General features: G+C 47.1%; 1 protein-coding gene across 2 annotated transcripts in view; it reads right to left on the bottom strand.

The window, feature by feature from the left end:
- ST14 (ST14 transmembrane serine protease matriptase) overlaps positions 1 to 18,395 on the bottom strand; it is a 423,216-nt gene extending 404,821 nt beyond the window's left edge. The window contains exon 1 of one of the 2 annotated variants that reach the window (XM_086956919.1): positions 17,861 to 18,395. In XM_086956919.1, the coding sequence (XP_086813045.1) occupies positions 17,861 to 17,905 (45 nt within the window). In that variant the 5' untranslated portion in view covers positions 17,906 to 18,395. The remainder of the gene's footprint in view (positions 1 to 17,860) is intronic. The other variant, XM_086956920.1, reaches the window with a different exon arrangement.
- Between the last annotated feature and the right edge of the window lie 287 nt (positions 18,396 to 18,682).

Raw genomic sequence — 18,682 nt, 5'->3', positions numbered from 1 at the left:
AGTTTGAGCATGCTTTTTTAGAGGAACTGGCTGTGGTTTAGGATAGTCAATTTTCCTCTTTTCAGGCACTGTAGTGATATGTCCAGTCTTTGGATTTTTATGAAGAGTCTTTTGATTTGGGTCAGGTTGAAAAAGCTCTTCTACTGGAAAATCCTTTTTCGGTGCGGATTTATCTTGTTTGGGGGCGAAATGCTTCGTTGTTACAGTGTCTATGGTCTTTGGAGCAGGTTTTGGTTTCTGTTCCGAAGACTTGTTATCTTGTTTATTTTTTAGGATTCATGCTCTTTGGATCTGAAATTTTTGTTCCCTGGGAACGTTTGGACACATCTACCCCCGGAGCCGAAGTATGTTTCGGTACCGGAACCATCTTCGGGTCCACTTCTTCGGAATCGGCGTGGTCTTCGGTTCGGTAGCGTCTTTTGGTGCCAATGAATGCTTCGGTGCCGGTGTTAATTTTGGCTTAAGGACCTTCTGTTTTTCGGGACAGACAGACTGACTCGAGCCCGAGTTGACTGGAGGGCTTTTTTATATTTTTTGCTGCCGAGCCAGAAGGCGGGACGTCGGAAGGTTTTGGTCGGTGTGCACCTGGACCCGAAGGTGGAGGTGGAGGTGGAACAAAGCCTGCCCCGGTATTGTGGGGTGAACAGGGTCGACGCTTGTACTCACGACCTGTTGACCAGCTGGAAGATCGTCATCTTCGGATTGATCCTCTGCTCCGGAAGCTGAATCCTCTGCTTCGGAAGCGATGTCTTCATGCTGCTGTTGTACGGCGTCTACCTTGATCGGAGCCTCGTCTATGATGAGGTCTGGTGTCGATGAAGATGACTTCGCCATTACTCTTCGAGCTCGACGGTCCCTGATGGTTTTCTTGGACCGGAACGAAGCGCAGGCCTCACAGTCTCAACTCTTGTGCTCTGGAGAGAAGCACAAATTGCAAACCTCATGAAGATCGGCGTGAGGGAATGTGTGTCAACACCGAGGGCACTTCTTGAAGGGTGTTCTTTCCATGAGCCAAAGGCCCAATGGCACAGTTGGGCCCGACGGCCCCGACGAACGTTGGAATCGAGAATTGAAGCCTTTCTTCGACGCAGGTAACCGGAATCACTGTTGAAGACGATGCCGATGGTATTGTGATTGTTTATGAATTCAAAAAGATATCAGTAACAGGATCGAACGATGAACACATCCGAGCCTGATGGCGGAATAAAACAATCTGAAGATGGAGTGGATGCCCATGCGCACTACGATCTAAGGGAGGAGTCATCCAACAGGCAAAGACTCTTCCAAGACAACAACAAAGTGTAATCATCCAGGTCCACCACCAGATGGTGATCTAATGCAATAGTGTGTGGTCTGCAGCCCATATGCCTCGAACAAACAATAACCTGAAGGCAGTTGACTCATATCTTCTTTAAGTATGCAATCTCGGTTAAATGGACACATTTACCCCACGTGAAATGAAAGTAGCAATGTCAAACTTTGTAAAATGAAAGCTATTGTCTATCTTCACGTAAATTAAGAAAGAGAGAGAACATTGGACTCTAAATCATCCACTAGCATTAGGGACCACAAAGCATGCCAAAAGAAAGACTGTTAAAACAAAGTCAGTCACAGCCAGTCACTGGTCAATATCATGAAACAAAAACAACCATCAACAGTAGTACATAGTGATACCAAACCATGTCTCAATTGTCAAAACAGTAACATTATTCAAGGCACGACGATAAATCATCCCATAAGAGGCAATAAAATTCAATTACATGTTACAGCTACCTGTGAAACATCTAATGTGGTGTATTTACCAAAGTGTCCCTGTGGAAAAGTTTACATAGGGAAGACTGAGAGAATAATACGTTTGAGGATCAATGAACACAAGTCCAACATTAGAACTAAGAACATTAAATCTACAGTGGCCGTCCACTTTATGGAACAGCATAACATTTCACAATTAAAATGTATGATACTCGAAAAAATAGACAAAATTGAAGGACGCGACAATGATAAATATCTGTTGCGAAGAGAAAATTACTGGATGGTGATGCTGCAATCACAGAAACCGTTTGGACTCAATGAAAGAGTGAAATATGCCTGTTACCTTTAGTTACAGGCACCAGCAGTTTTGCATGATAGAACTGTTCTGGGATGCTTTACACCAGTCTCTTTACGCGCTTGCAGAACACTCTACTTTGCTGCCCTTTTGCCGCCACAACTGACCTGTGAATCCCCGAGGCTCTGGGACGCAGCAGCCTGCCGTCAACTGCTCTCTGACGGGGGACACAGTACCACAGAGTCCACTGAGCGCGCCGGGACCACAACATCCAGAGTCCCTGGGGCGCGCTCAGATTGCGTCACCACCAGCGCCAGGAGGCGCTTAAATACAGAGCAGCCCTCCCGCAGCGCGGGACGCGCGCGGGCGTGCCCAGGCCAAGGGCGGGCCCGTCCGCGCCCGTCAAAGCCAAGAAAAGGCAGGGCAGGGCCATATCCCTTTCATCTGGCCATGGGTCTCCTTGCATTCGATCAGTGACATTGGAAAGTGGTTAGTGACTGTCATTTTCTTGTCCCGGTGGTGCATATACACCGACCATCCCGTCTTATCCTCTGCTATTTAACTGTTGGTAGCCATTTGTGATCATGAGTAAATGCGGTGATAAGTGGGCGGGGAGCTCACGGGTAGCGGGGACTCTCGATTCCTGCCTGATAAGAGCGGAGTCTGTTTTGTGCCGGAAAAATCAAGTTAACTCAAAGAAGCCTTTCTCTGGAACATCGCCGTTCCTCTATTGGTGTTCCTGCTACTGGCCCTGTGGTGGTGTTAGAGCCAGATGCATCTGTGGCCAATAGTGAGGATCAGGTGGCTGCATTATCATCTCAGGAGTTAGCAACACCCTTATTGGAGCCACCTGAAGTAGATTTTCCTGTAGAAAGGGATACACCCCTTACTTCTTCCCCCCCCCCTAAAATATTGACCCGCCAACAACGCATGAATAAGGCGAATATGGGAGAAACCTTGGTAAATGTAACCTCAGTTAAGAGGAAAGCGGGCAGTATTCCGGCCACTTTACAACAGGCCAGTAAAGTGTCCAAAAAGAGGGGGGGGGGGACAGAAGGGGTGTGTACGTGAGGCAGATGGTTCAAATGCACATAGTTTGTTGGACACTAGCACTCAGGTAGGAACAGAGCAGATGTCTGACCTGGAGAAACGGATTGTTTTAAAAATCGAGGAGAAGTTATTAGAATTATTGAGACCCATCTCCTGTAAACTCTCCGAAATGGATACCAGGCTGGACAAGATTGAACATCAGTTGTTTCCCCCTACAGGTAATCCACAGAGTGGAGGCCCTAGCAAATCTATTGCCCAGCCTGGGCCCATGGGGGTTGAGCCCAGGCAGATCCCTACAGTGGTCGCCGTGGGGGGAAATGTAACTTCTGAGGTTCCCGCACAGAACCTAGTCGGTAAGCCCGGCCTGCCTCCTAATGTAAGACCAAGGGAGGGCTCCCGGGTTGACATAACTGAGGTACCGGGTCGGGGGACTTATGTACATCAGTCTACATTGGATAGGATAAATCTTCCCCCCGAAGTAACCCCATACACTGTCATTTTGACAAACGTCCCCACTCTACAGAGTGGTGTGAAAGAACACTGGATGTCACTGCACAATAAGGCACTACACCACGTAAATAATCTAACTGGTTTGGGGGCTGCTTATTCAAAATGTTACGTAGAATCCCTTAGGTAGGGAAGTCTGTTAAAACTTTTAGAGGAGATTGTGTAATTTTGAACTTTGCCTCTTTGCAGATTGTGAAACTGAATTTGGAGAGGGCGGGTACAAGGTTTGGTCCAGAGGATGGCATTGGTATGGTACCTTTGGGGTTTTTCTATAGAAACCCTTCAGCTGTGTTAAATGATAGGTCAGAACGCAGGTATTTACCCCAGCCACGGTCCCCCACGACTATTTCGTACCTGTTCACAATAGATTTGAGGTGTTCTCAAACCTGGATGAAATTGACTGACTAGTAACCCCAGAAGTAACATCCATCGCTGTCCAACCGATTGAGGCCCAAAGGAAGGAACTATTAGTATTAAGCACATCCCCCATAGAGAGGGTGGGTCTGATCAAAACTAAAGATAGCACTAAGCTTCTAACCTGGAACATTGCAGACTTAAAAAACAAATTAGATTATGTCATCTGGAGAAACTCCTTATGTGGGGCTGACATTATTGGGTTGCAGGAAACCTGGAACACAGAGAACTTGCTATGTTTAGACGTTTATACAATCCACTTCACCCCAGCAATTGCCTCTAGTATGGGGAGGGCAAAGGGGGGGCTAGTGACTAGTCTCTGCTAGTATACCTGGTACCCATACTCAACTGGACACAGGGTCACCGCACTGTTTGGCAGTGCAAATTGCCTCTAGTAATATGGGCACCATTTTGATCATTAACTTTTACAATTCATTCGACAGAGCCACCACTATAGAACAACTTGTTAAATTAAATCATTTTCTCGACAACTATAGAGAAGCTCACACAGATTCCTGTGCGATCATTGTCTTAGGACATCTTAATATCCATGGTTGCCCTGGGAACTGTCAGGTTATGGATTGTTTAGGCCCCATGGATCAGTGTGATATCCATTTTGAGCACTCTGCTCAAGGAGAATTTTTGGAAGCTTTAATGGCCGATAATGGATTAATTCTCCCCTGTATGTGGAAGGAGGCTGTACCTACTTTCAAAGGGAATGGAACATCATCAATTATTGATTACATTTTTATTAGCTCTATGCTGGGTGCCAAGGTTTGTGGCTACTCAGCAATCTGGTCTACATTTAGCGACCATAACCCAGTAGTCCTGACCATGGCAGACCTGGTCGATAAACCTGAGATACATAACAGAAGGACGGATAAATTAGATATCCAGCCGGCAGATCAGGCCCGTAGAATTAGATGGTGTGGAGTAGTACCTGGAGATTTCCAAAACAACCTACTAACTAAGGTTGGAACAGAGATGCACATTTGCATGAATGAGCAAGCTGGGGACAAGGAGGTCCTAGAGGCATACATTAAAATTTGTTGCCAGGTTTCCGATGACCTCAAACGGCCCGGCAAGGTGAACGACATTGCCGGGGAGGGTTGGTTTAATCATAATTGCTCGCTAGCACATTGGAGACTGATGGAGGCCCTTAAACATAACCCAGTGGATAAGTCCATTGTGGTGGCTTTAAGGAAAGCCTACAAAGTGGCCCTGGAAAATAGAAGAAGAGAAATCAGAGGCGAGGCATGGGAAGAGTTAACATCTATTGATGTTCTCAAAAACAGTTCCAAATTCTGGGCAGTGGTCAATAAATCTTTTTTTAATGATACCTTTAATGGCCAATTAGATTGCGGCATACAGGAACAGGTGTGGTGTTCCCATTTTAAAGCAGTCTACCAAGGGGATGACTTGGGAGGGGTAGTTGTATCCCTACCCATGCAGGACCCTTACACTTTATCGGTGACTGAGACAGAGGTGGCAGTGGCCATCGGTAAGATGACAAGTAGCAAGGCTCCCGGACCTGATGGCGGCCCAGCCGACCTCTTTAAATCGGATGTCAAAACATGGTTAAAAAATGTTATGTCATGTTTTTAATAGGGTGTCCAAATCAGGTTTGCCGGGAACCTGGGCTGATTCTGTTATAGTACCCATTTTTAAAAAAGGAAATAGGAGGGGAACCTAGTTGTTACCGCCCCATTTCCCTTATCGATTCTGATGTCAAGTCCTTGTTCGGGTGGTTCTAGGTAAACTTACAGGGTGGCTGGCAGACACAAACACCCTTTTGGGTCTGCAATTTGGGTTCAGGAAAGGGCGAGGCACAATTGATCAAAGTCTCAACCTTCAATTATTAATTGGGAAGTATATTATCGCCAAAAGGGGCACCCTATAGTTGGCCTTTATGGACCTTTCCTCGGCCTTTGACCGTGTGAATAGGTCCAAATTATGGACGATGCTTCTCCACTTAGGCGTGGATAAAAATATTGTTTACTTCCTCGCTGACCTCCATAGGGACCTATCTGCCACAGTAAGATACGACCACAAGGGTAATTGTACAGGGAAGATCTGTATTGCCAATGGTGTTAGGCAGGGGTGCATTTTAGCCCCCCTGCTTTTCACCTTATATATCAATGATTTGAACACCATTTTAACAGAGGCCTGCAAGGACATACCAAGGGTAGGCAAGCGATCTATCCCGGCATTGTTATATGCGGATGATGCCGCTCTTCTAGCACGCAGGGTTGCAAAGCCTGTTAAACTCATTCTCTGTTTTTATGAAAGCGTTGGATCTCCGCATCAATTTCTCAAAATCTCATGTTATGATGGTGGGCACCAAAGTGAAAGGGGTAAAAACCTTGCATTGTGACGGAAATGCCCTGTCCACGGTATCCACTTTTCCATACTTAGGCGTTATCTTCGACGACAAGTGCACATGGTTACCCCAGTTGGTAGCTAAACGTAATGTTTTTGCTAGATCCATCTTGGCCATTCTGGGATTTGCCTGAAAACTGGGTGTTAAACCGCTGCAAGCTCTGTTAAAGATATGACGACGCCAAATGCATTTCCCTCGCCATGTATAGGGCGGACCTCTGGGGTTTTAAGAACGTGAAGGCCATCCAAGTGGCGATAGGATAAATTTTTGAAAACTATTTTATCTGTCCCCCAATCTACATCTGGCTACATCGTTCACCAGGAGTGTGGGGTGGGCTTCCTGGAAGACCAAATAGCTATAGCTCCTCTTTTAAAATGGATTTCCACCTGGCTGAACCCCGAGTTGGAGTTGAATCAAGAAATACTTGGAGATTGCTTAGCACTCGAATATGGCCATCATATCCCCTGGCTGAGTTATGTCTGCAAATTAGCTCTCAAACTGGGCCGACCTGAACTGTTTAACTCGCCTGATAAGCTAGTGAAGGGGGATATTAAGTGGGCCAAGGACTCCTATAAGTTAATGGCGTGTTCGGCCAGAGAGGATAAAGAGCTGGGAAAACAGACAGTAAGGGTTCATCAACTATTAAAAACTTCAGGAACGATTGAGCCATACCTGAAAATTGTAAATAATGCGAATCATCGCTTTTTACTGACGAGATTCAGGTTGAATAAATTCCATCTCCTTTTTACTGAATCTCCAGGGTGAACGAGGGAGGAAGATTTGGGGATCTGTTCATGCGATGGCTTCTCCATAAAGGATACTGTGCATTTTATTTTTTTCTGTGTTCATTTTCACCCCATTCGTAAACGCTTCATTATTCCGCTTATAAAAGATAAGGGTTTTACGCAAGTTAAACCGGCCCTCCTTTACTTGCAGCTACTCTAATAAATTGGAGATTTTCAATATAGCCAACTTCCTCACTGTGGCTGTAAGATTAAAGAAAAAAATTAAATGAAATTAGCCACTATAACGATATTTGAAGAAATGAATTGTGACTGAGTATTTTCTCTTTTTTCAAATGTTTTTAAATGTCTTAAAGGATGTTCTTATTTAAAATGATAAATTATTGTATATACATTGTTAGTTTGCACTTTCTTAATTGTATTCTTAAATTTTTAGCTAATTTTGGTCTTGACATAAAACGTTTAGTATACTTTTATGGTTTTTGTTATGAACTGAATAAAGTATTCTTGACTGACTTACAGTCTCTTTATTGCTGACAAAATTATTGTTTCATCACATGCTGTATATTTTATGTACTTGTAGTAACTTTCAGGCACCACGTCACTGTTCATCCCTTATGTATTTATCTCAAAAGAGCCACAGAAAGGCATTTCAAGTAAGTGGACACTTGGAGTATTTTGATAAAGCCCTCCGCCTTGATGGGAGTGCGTGTTAATATACCCTGGGGATATTTTTGCGCACAGCGTCTTAATACGCATAGCGCATGAAAACTTTATTGAAAATCTTGACAGCAGCGTCCACATAATTCGTTTTGGGACTGTTTGTACCTATTCAGGCTTAACGCATGACATTAACCTCATCCGTTCGCCCTTTTCTTACAGCACTCCGCCCGTGAGGCATCAGCTTGCTCATACCCTCGTAAGTATTAGCATGTCTTAACTTTATCTAGACTTATCCTCACCAGGTCACAATAGATCACTATCACGTTGCATCAGCATGATTTACTCCAACACCTCACTTTCTTTAATCATTTTAACCCTCTGTAATTATGTTATCATCTCGGTAATGTATCAGTAAGCTAGCATTCATTTTTACTTTTATAGGAATTTCTCCCTGATGAAGAGCAGGATTTGCTCGAAATGCATTGGAGATAAAATCACGGAAACGATAATGAAATGATTAGGATATGAATTTTATTCACTGCTTCAACTAAAACTAACATCTTTACATGAATGAATAAATTCAACAAAGATTTCCACGCAATTTTTGTCTCGATGTTATTTCCGAAAATTTGACTGAAATTCAGATAATCAACTTTCTAGGAGTGCCCCACAGGGGGATGCGACCAGGTTCTATGGAAGCACAAATATTTAGTAGTCATTTCTGGCATATATGGCCTGAGTTCAGCAGTCGGTATTCAACGAAAGCTATATGGCCTGGCAGCGCCGAGGCCTTTCCACCACGCGCGCCGTGTGTGCGGCTCCCCTGCCACTCTCAGCCAGTCCTTACACACTTATAATGCGGGTAATTGCAGTTTTACTCTTCCCATTCTAAAGAGGAACTTACAAATTGACAAGTGGTATACACACATTGGAGAAAAGATCGAACTCGCAAATAACGCGGCCTCTTTTAAAAGGGACGTAGTAAATATATCCTCCCATCCGTCCAAGGTCGGTACACCGAGTAAGATTAAACCTGGGTTATAATGACGCATTTTTAGTGTGATTGGGAAGACCGGTGAGGTGTGAAGCGCTATATAAAAGCTTTCAAGCAGTAACGAGGAGTGCTAAACCCGAGGCAGCGAAAACGGCGGTCACAAAAGCAAGACATTAAAAGGCGAGCTCTCCTAGGAATTAAGTACCCTTGCAATTCTGCTGTGTGTCTAGTGACTAATTAAACACTTCGAATCTTTCGGCAAGTATGGTATAATGTTTTTAAAGGAGTTCTCTTACAATGGTTAGGTGACTGACTACCTTTAAAAGGCGAATTTCATAGTTTCGATTTTTCTACGTCATTTTAAAGTGCATTCTAGGTAGCCTTTCAACTGGGTTGGCGCTACAGAAACATACCAAGCTGACGAGCGTCAAGCTGTAGACAAAGAAGCCACGTCTGATGCCACGGACGGGTGTATTCTCAAATTAAGATAACAGCAGGAAGTAGCAACGTGTGTGCCCGGTAATCCGCCCCCTGCTCCGAGGTCATTGTCAGCGCCGCAACTCAAGCACCCCCCTCCTCCTCATTCACGGTATGTGCATATTTACAGGGGGCGTTGCTCCAGGACAGTGTGTAAAACGACGACACTGGAGCACTTCACGCACCTTTATCACCAGCAAATGCAATCTGCATCTCTTTACCAACCCTGCCCCTCACGAACCCTGGCCAGTTGCCACAGACATGCGCAGAGCACACCCTGGCTCCCCGTGCATCTGCGACAGGTGCACGAGAAAGGCCGCATCAGTCCTCAGATGCCAGGTCCTTAGGTTAGGAACAGGTCCGGATCTAGAGGGTGGGATAGGCCCACCCAAGGTAACCCTGGCCCACCCAAGGCCAAATCAGAACTGAAAACCCCGTGTTTTTCACCTTAATGTTTCCGTGTGCTCTCCCGTATTGTTTATTTTAATGATTAACACCTTTGACATAGGATACTTTCAGGACTGGGGAGAATTATTAAGTCAGCAGAGTTTATTAGCTGCTGTGATGCACAAATGGCATGTATATTCTGAAAACGGAATTATAATTCTGGGCTTATTGCATCGTATTTTAAAACTTCAATGCTTTGCAAAGTAAAAATCTGCTTAAGTTTTAAAACACAAAAAAAGTTGTAAAGTCGCTCTGTATGGCAGCTGAATCGTTTCTGCTGCTGCACATGATCAGGAGAATGCCGCAGTCTTAAACTTCTGCATCTTAAAGATTTGACAAGCGCGCCCCCCCCCCCCTTCTTCAAAGCTGGAAGCACATCAAAAAAAACAGCTTTTTTGGGTGCTGATTATCAACATTGTTACATGCGGACAGATGGCAATACGCAGCCGGCTTTAGGGCTGGGCGCCCGGTGCAAGTGCACTTGGCACGCTGACCTCAAAGAGGGGGGGGCGCACTGTGTTTAGCAATAATTTAGGATTGTAGAGATGAGCGGCACTTTTGCCCATTGGAAGTGAGAGAGTCCAAGGAGGCGGCCATAGGGTGCCAAAAACGATTGCCGCACCTGGCGCCACCCGCGCTAAACGTGGCCCTACTGATACCTAAAATATCAGACCGATTAAATACTTAGTTTTTTTGGCCATGACCCACTCACTTTCATGGCCCAACCATACTTCTTAATGGCCCATCCAAAGAAAAATAATTCTAGAGCCGGGTCTGGTTATAAAAAGGTTAAGAGCAAGGTTTGGCTACTCAAGAAGTGTGCCCCTGATTACCAGCTGCTGAATCTCGCTCCTTGGTTCAGGCCATGCTCGGTGCATCAACCGGGTGAGTGGGCACTCGTGAGATTTGGGAGCATTGACATGGAAAATAACACATGAGCAAAATACACATTGCAGCAAAGGGTATGCCACACTAACTGAAGGGTCTCCCGTATTTATAGCCTGCGAAACTAAGGGATTGCAAATGTAGGCCAGATCCTGGAATATAGAAACATTCGGGTGACAAACACCAGCTAAAATGTGTATGGCTCTCCCGACAACATATCTTAACAGTCTCCAGCTACGCCAATGCTGCAAACCTTCAATGCTGCATGTAAGTCTAGAAATTAATGTTGTGCTGCATTGTATTGCTAATCGAATAGCGATTTCCACACCCCTTGGGCTTTCTACGTGGTTGCACTGCAGTTACACATCCTTCTCTCCCACTAAGGATCAATGTAACTCCTATTAATGTATTCTACCACCTAGAAACTGAAGTAAACAGATGGCATGGTTGGTTTAAGAGCACAAGACTAGTTCCAATAACTAAACGACACCTCTACACACACCCCCCCACCCCCATATAATAGAACTGGCTGGAGCAGCATGCTCCCCAGCGTAAAGCGTTACAGTACCTCTTCAAAAGTACTAAGTGCTATATAAATGGGAGTAAAATACAATATATAACGCTTCCCCGCCTCATATAAATACTAGTTCCTGAACACAGGCGATTGTAACACATTCAAAACATCTCTGCACGCCTGATCCTCGACGTACCACGCCACAGCCACATCACCCCACCCCCCACCTGAGAAACCTGCACTGGCTCACAGTCAACAAGAGGATTTCCTTCAAGCTCCTTGTCCACGCACACAGGGCACTCCAAGAGACCGGCTCAGCCTACCTCAACAGACGACTTTTCTTCTACATCCCCACCCGCAGACCTCGCCACCGCCCCTCGCATCTGAAGAACAACCACCAGCGGCAGATCCTTCTCCCACCTCGCCTCCAAGACCTGGAACACCCTCCAACTGACCCAAGACCTGCTGACCTTCAGGAGGCTACTCAAGGCCTGTCTGTTTGATCAGTAGCGCCCCCCCACCCTTTTTCCCCAGCTCCTCATGACCCTCACAGGTAAGTAGTGCGCTCTTCAAGTTCTTGATGGATTGATACAGACTGTATGATAATTTCCTTGTACGGCTTAGCATTCACACATAAGACAGAACTGCTATGGGTCATGCCCACCACCCAGTACTGTTCCAGTCCAGAGCAATAACCACCCATCACAAACCCAACAGGCACTGAATAGCTGAAAATATCTGCCATATGCCCCTGGCAGACAGACTTTAATTAGTCCACCACTGCAGATCCCACCCAGCTACATACTAGGACCGTCTTTGACATCTCATAATTGCAATCAGATATGGTATGATAGTAAAGTTCATCACAGCCAAAGTCTGATCCATGTCTCCCACCAACCTATGCCATCTCAGGACCATAAACATTAAAACAAAACATCTCACAATGGACACCTTTGCAAAAACTAACTGAGTGGACTATGAAAAAGAGAAATACCATAAAGTGACCTGCAGAACTGCTCAAAGCTGCCAGTGTATCAAAAACCATAAAATGCGTGCCTGTCACTCACACTTCCTCACAATCACACTGATAAACACTGTGCCCCTGACACAATCACCACACCTCAGTGGTCATCACTCACAACAAGGAAACATTTGCCATATAGGATCAAAACAAAGACAAAATCCTTCCAACAACACACTGTAAGCCGTGTAAGATGCTAATGTAAGCCGTGTAAGATGCTACAGATTTAGGCAACTGAAATCAATGACCAACAAAAAAAGTCATTCACAAAACAGTATACATAGTTCAGATATTAAGGCATCTATGATAGAAGACTCCCCAATCAAGTGTTTAACAGTATTAAAGCAAATACACAAAGCAATTTAATTGGAAAAACAGAATTAATCATGGGTAATAAAATGAATTAAAAATACGAATTAAAAATACGAATGAGTCACAGACATACAAAAATAAAGCTATTGCATTCCCTTTGTATTTAGATTACATAATAACATACATTAGTGGGGTACAGAGAAAAGCAAACCTGACACACATGTCAAGTGTGAAGTTCGCTCATATTCACAAACTGTAGAATTTGTTTTAATGGTAAGTAAATTACAGAAACGTAGAAGAACCAGGTAGCCATTTTGGTCTCCATAGTGTTAAATACGTGAGACCATCCTCAGGACTATTTGCATTAGTGGAATCTGAGGTACACAAAGGTGTTTCATCTCGAGGAATGGACCAGGCTCAATTAATTAACACTGGCTGAATAGGCCCTACAGTGGCAGAGTCCTAAGTTGTATTTTGGCAAGCCTTGAATTCAGCTGTAGCATGGGGTGGAAGCACCCACACCAATCGCCAGCCTTGAATTCAGTTACTGATTTTGCCTACTACCCTCGCTGCCTGATAACCATGGGCGCTGAATGGGCTTCGATAAGGCTATGTTTTACGGCTAATAGCCAATGTATCAGGTGCAAAGTCATGACACACATCAGCTGGCAGGGCCATACTGACACACAGCTGGCAAAGACATACTGACACACACCATATCAGCTGGCAGGGCCACGCTGACACACACCACATCAGCTGGCAGGGCCACGCTGACACACACCACATCAGCTGGTAGGGCCACACAGACACACACCACATCAGCTGGTAGGGCCACACAGACACACACCACATCAGCTGGTAGGGCCACGCAGACACACACCACATCAGCTGGTAGGGCCACGCAGACACACACCACATCAGCTGGTAGGGCCACGCAGACACACACCACATCAGCTGGCAGGGCCACGCAGACACACACCACATCAGCTGGCAGAGACACACACCACATCAGCTGGCAGAGACACACACCACATCAGCTGGCAGAGACACACACCACATCAGCTGGCGGAGGCACGCTGACACACACCACTTCAGCTGGCAGAGACACCCTGACACACACCACATCAGCTGGCAGGGACATGCTGACACACACCACAACAGCTGGCAGGGACATGCTGACACACACCAGCTGGCAGGGACATGCTGACACACACCAGCTGGCAGGGACATGCTGACACACCAGCTGGCAGGGACATGCTGACACACACCAGCTGGCAGGGACATGCTGACACACACCAGCTGGCAGGGACATGCTGACACACACCAGCTGGCAGGGACATGCTGACACACACCAGCTGGCAGGGACATGCTGACACACACCAGCTGGCAGGGACATGCTGACACACACCAGCTGTATTGTATTGTATTGTATATTGGATTTATATAGCGCTTATCACCCAGGGGTCTCTAAGCGCTTGCCTTGGGAACCCGTCCTGGCTTTTCCCTGTGAGATAGCCCCTACAGCTGGCAGGGACATGCCAGTGTATGTCTGGATTTAAAGCATTGCATGCACGATGCTTCCTCGATTTCCACCATAACTACGCATGACACAAGAATGTGTAGGCGTTTGTAAAACAAACATCTATTGGCGCCAACAGGCGTTTCAATAATACCCTTTATTTTTATTAATATCCTACTCAACAGCATAATAGGTAATGAGCAGCAATGTTATTTTTTTTAAACGATGCCACGGGCTTAAATACACACATGTTGTTATAAATCAAAACAGGCAGTGTTTACCCATTCCTTTGTATCTTGGAGCTGAAAACTTAGCTGATTTTGCCACTGTAGTGCTCCTTTTGCGTCGGGGGGGGGGGGGGGGGTCTCCACAGTGTGCGCTCGTATTCTGCAATCCTTCAGCTAAGTCCTGTGAGTGGGACCAGAGTGCCTGTGGGTGGAGGCAGTGCCGCGTACATTATTGTGCCATTAAGGGAAGGGGCGACTAATTTCTTGCAAACAGGTATATTGTGCCCATGACAGACCGCCCAGTGAGGGTGAACTGAGGCGAGAATCGTTTAACAAACGGGGTACAGACGGACATAATCCTTAAGGGTGGGGGAGATAAAGACAAACCCATAACAGACACCAGCCTCCCCTATGAAAGCGGCCACCTCGCTCCTTTTATTATGGATGCTTTTGGAGAACTGGGTTTTCGTAAAACAACAGAATGCATCACAGGTGTGGTCGCTGGTTTGCTTCGATGGGGCAAATCTCAACGAGCAGCTCTGCTTTGTAGCTGAAAAGCCCAGAACCCGTGTTCTTGATCACCTGCAGCGAGGTGGCCATCTTGCCGCAGACTTCAAGATTACATAACTACCTTATAATTAGGAGTGCTTTATAGAACAAGCATTGGCATAGCCAATAGGTCTCGCATTTGGGACTTATAAGTGTTGTGCTATGCAACAGTTGGTGTTGTTGCACCAAGGATATTCTGCTGCATAACTAAATACTTATAGGGTCCAATAAGCGAGACCTATTGGATATGCTAATGCTTGTTTGTTTTCTGTTTTGTTTAAGTTGCCAGATCTACAATAGATGGACATGGTTTTGTTAACAGTCCTTTGTATCAAATGAACTTGTTTTCATTGCTCTGAATGTTGTTTCCATTCTGGTTGTAGGAAGCAGTTATTCCGGGGGGGGGGTGGGGGGGGGGGGCTGCCTAGCTGTGCGCATGCGCCGAACTTTGCAAATGAGAAAAAGCCTGGTGCAGGTGCAATTTACAAGTGTGGCATGAGTGCCAGGCAGCATGACTCACTCACTCAGGAGCTCATGCACTGCACCTGCATACTCAGAATGGTTTAAGGAAACTAAACCCACTCCCTCCCAGGCATCGAACACATATTTACCAAGAAACTCTGAAAAGAGGCTTCCTGCTGCACTGACGGCTGATAGTGTGTGTGCCCAGTGAAAGCATGCACCGACGGCTGATAGGGGGTGTGCCCGGTGAAAGCGTGCACAGACGGCTGGTAGGGTGTGTGCCCGGTAAAAGCGTGCACTGGGGGCTGGTGGTGTGTGTGTGCCCGGTGAAAGCGTATACTGACGGCTGGTGGTGTGTGTGCCTGGTGGAAGCATGCACTGATGGCTGGTGGTGTCGGTGTGCCCAGTGAAAGCGTATACTGGCAGCTGGTGGTGTGTCTGCCCGGTGGAAGCGCGCACTGACGGCTGGTGGTGTGTGTGCCCGGTGGAAGCATGCACTGACGGCTGGTGGTGTGTGCCCCCGGTGGAAGCAAGCACTGACGCCTGGTATGGTGTGTGCTCCCGGTGGAAGCATGCACTGACGGCTGGTATGGTGTGTGCTCCCGGTGGAAGCATGCACTGACGGCTGGTATGGTGTGGTATGGTGTGTGCTCCCGGTGGAAGCATGCACTGACGGCTGGTATGGTGTGTGCTCCCGGAGGAAGCATGCACTGACGGCTGGTGTGTGTGCCCCCGGAGGAAGCATGCACTGACGGCTGGTAGGGTGTGTGCCCGGTGAAAGCGTACACTGGCGGCTGGTAGGGTGTGTGCCCGGTGAAAGCGTGCACAGACGGCTGGTAGGGTGTGTGCCCGGTGGAAGCGTGCACAGACGGCTGGTAGGGTGTGTGCCCGGTGGAAGCGTGCACAGACGGCTGGTAGGGTGTGTGCCCGGTGAAAGCGTGGACTGGCGGCTGGTAGGGTGTGTGCCCGGTGAAAGCGTGCACTGGTGGCTGGTAGGGTGTGTGCCCGGTGGAAGCATGCACCGACGACTGGTGGTGTGTGTGTGTGTGTGTGCCCGGTAGAAGCGTGCACTGACGGATGGTGGCGTGTGTGCCCGGTGGAAGACACAAATGAAACTGAGGAGGGGAGAAGGAGGGGGGGGGGGGGAGGGACTGCGAGCAGAGGAGCATGATTTACAGCTAGAAGACACAAATGAAGCTGACCAGGAGTGAGGGGGAAAAGGGAGGGGGGTAGTGCAGAGGAACCCGATTACAGCAATAAAAACACAGATGGCAGCTGTGCAGGAGCTCACGAACGCAAGCTGTAGGCCAGCAAAAGCCTCTGGTGGCACTTTTAAAAGCCACCTACTAAATGTCTCGAAGGGCAGCCCATGTGCGGTCTCAGGCGAAACCTAAAAAAAACGACAGGTTTTATATGTGCAGCAGTTCCCGCTTTTGTAGTGCTATAACAAGTTTCCCATCATCACACACATCTGATGTATGTGGGGCAAACTCAGCATATCCATGTGTAAGCATCTCACCTCCAGCTTGAGCAGACATAGCTATTCACTCATCCAGTCCCCTAGAGTTTCTAACCATGGAAAACAGTTTCCTAACTCATTCTACTGTGCTACCTCTCAGGCCCCGCACCACCTGTGGCGCGTTTGGTGTAGAGTGATTTATGTAGTTTCGCCTGAAATCCATGAGAGGATGTGGTCTCATGGCCAGAGCTGGCGACTTTGGCGCTGGGAAACCAAGGTTCAACCCGTGGGGGTCGACGCCAGATCCCGCGATTCTGGGCATATCACTGAATCTTCCTGTTCCTACAAAAAATGAATGTGTCCTTGTGTAACGAAACTGGTAAATAAAAATTGTAAATTGTGTCTTGTAAAGCGCACTGCTACCCGCACCGCAGGCCTCGTAGCGCTATAGACCGCTGGGGAACCCGTCCTGGCTTTCCCTGTGAGATAGTCCCTCCTGGGGGTCTCCAAGGTGAAACCAGGCATCCCCGGCGTTTGTGTGGGGCCGTGCTCGTGTAAAGCGCTCGAATACCTTCGGGCCAAGTATGCGCTATATAAATCTGCATAAAGAAGAAGAGAGGCAGCAGTGGTTTTACCTGCCACCACTTACTGCTAGTACCCTTATAGGAGGTAGGCTACAGTTAAACAAAGAAGAAACAATGAATCTCTCCCAAGGGTGATCTTAGAAGATGCCCCCTGCCTTCAAACGAAGAGATACCTACTGCCAGAAACTCAATGCTAAACGAGAGGCATCACGTTTTGTATTTCACTTGAAGGTCAAAATAACAAATACATTTCACATTGCAACACGTGGAGCGTCACTCCGGAACAAATCTTCAAGCTAGAGAGCCGCCCAACCCCCCCCCCCCCCAACCCAGGCAGTAGGGGAACCGTACCAAACTGAACGTGATATTACAAACTTGAGGTCACCAAAATAAATATTTCGTACAAGAGACCCCAAAACAGTTCCTTGCACAAACTGGATCCCTTAATTGGACATATGTAGAGAGCAAGACACACTGATCCCCAACATCAGTGGACACTTTACAAGTAGTCCTTCTGAAAACCGCCACTGCCCGAACACGACTCTGAACCGGCACCCAAAGCGGGAGGTGAAGGCAGGCTGACTCCCGAGGGATAAAAGCACTTACCTCGGTCTTCGGGTTGTACTGCAGGCCCGAATCGAAGGACTTCATCCCCGCCGTGTGACTAAGGGGTTAGAGATCACAGCACTAGATCTGCTCCCGAGGGGCGGGGCAAAAAAGTAACAGGGGGTGGGCGAGCAAAAATCGTGAGGAAATCAGAAGCTCAAGGTGAGCGGACTCCTAGGTGTTCCAAAGGCGTCGTGGGTTTAAGGTGGTCAGTGTTGCAGGGTGCAGATCCGCCCTACTGGGCTCGCCTGTCGCCTCTTCTCTCTCCGTCCAACTTCCTGCTTGACTGATACAGAAAAAAACAAAGTAAAAGAGACGGCCGGCACCGCGGGAGATCCGGCGACTCTTCGCCCGCAGGTCCTCGGTTCGGGGTTCCCGTCCGATTGGGCTTCGGGGTCACGTCCGAAGGGGGCGGGGGAATCCTTTTGCCTCTGTTTCAGGGACTCCTGCTCCTCAGGTATATTCTCAAGGTGTGGCCCGGTTCCCTGATCACACGAGATCTCAACATGGCCCCTCCTCCAAGACCTGAGCAGGTGAGGGAGGAGGAAGGGAAACCCATTGGTATAAAAAAACATACGTAGTAAAGAGGCCGATTACATTCACCGCCCCCTCGTACAAGCAAATACATATACACTGGTGGCCCTCGCACCACTGCACGCAACGCTTGTTGCACAGTGGAGTGTGTGAATTGTTGTGGGAGCAGACATCGCGCCACAGAGTGCTTTAAATGTAGATGTGCTGGTACTCACTATGCATATAATAGCTGTTTGCTTCGAAAATTCTCCCATTAAATGTATTGTTGCAGAAAGTGTTGAGAAGTGT

The sequence above is a fragment of the Lissotriton vulgaris genome, chromosome 2_1 (genome assembly GCF_964263255.1).
Source record: "Lissotriton vulgaris chromosome 2_1, aLisVul1.2, whole genome shotgun sequence".
NCBI classification, from domain to species: Eukaryota; Metazoa; Chordata; class Amphibia; order Caudata; family Salamandridae; genus Lissotriton; species Lissotriton vulgaris.
This window is presented reverse-complemented; position numbering and strand designations above follow the sequence as displayed.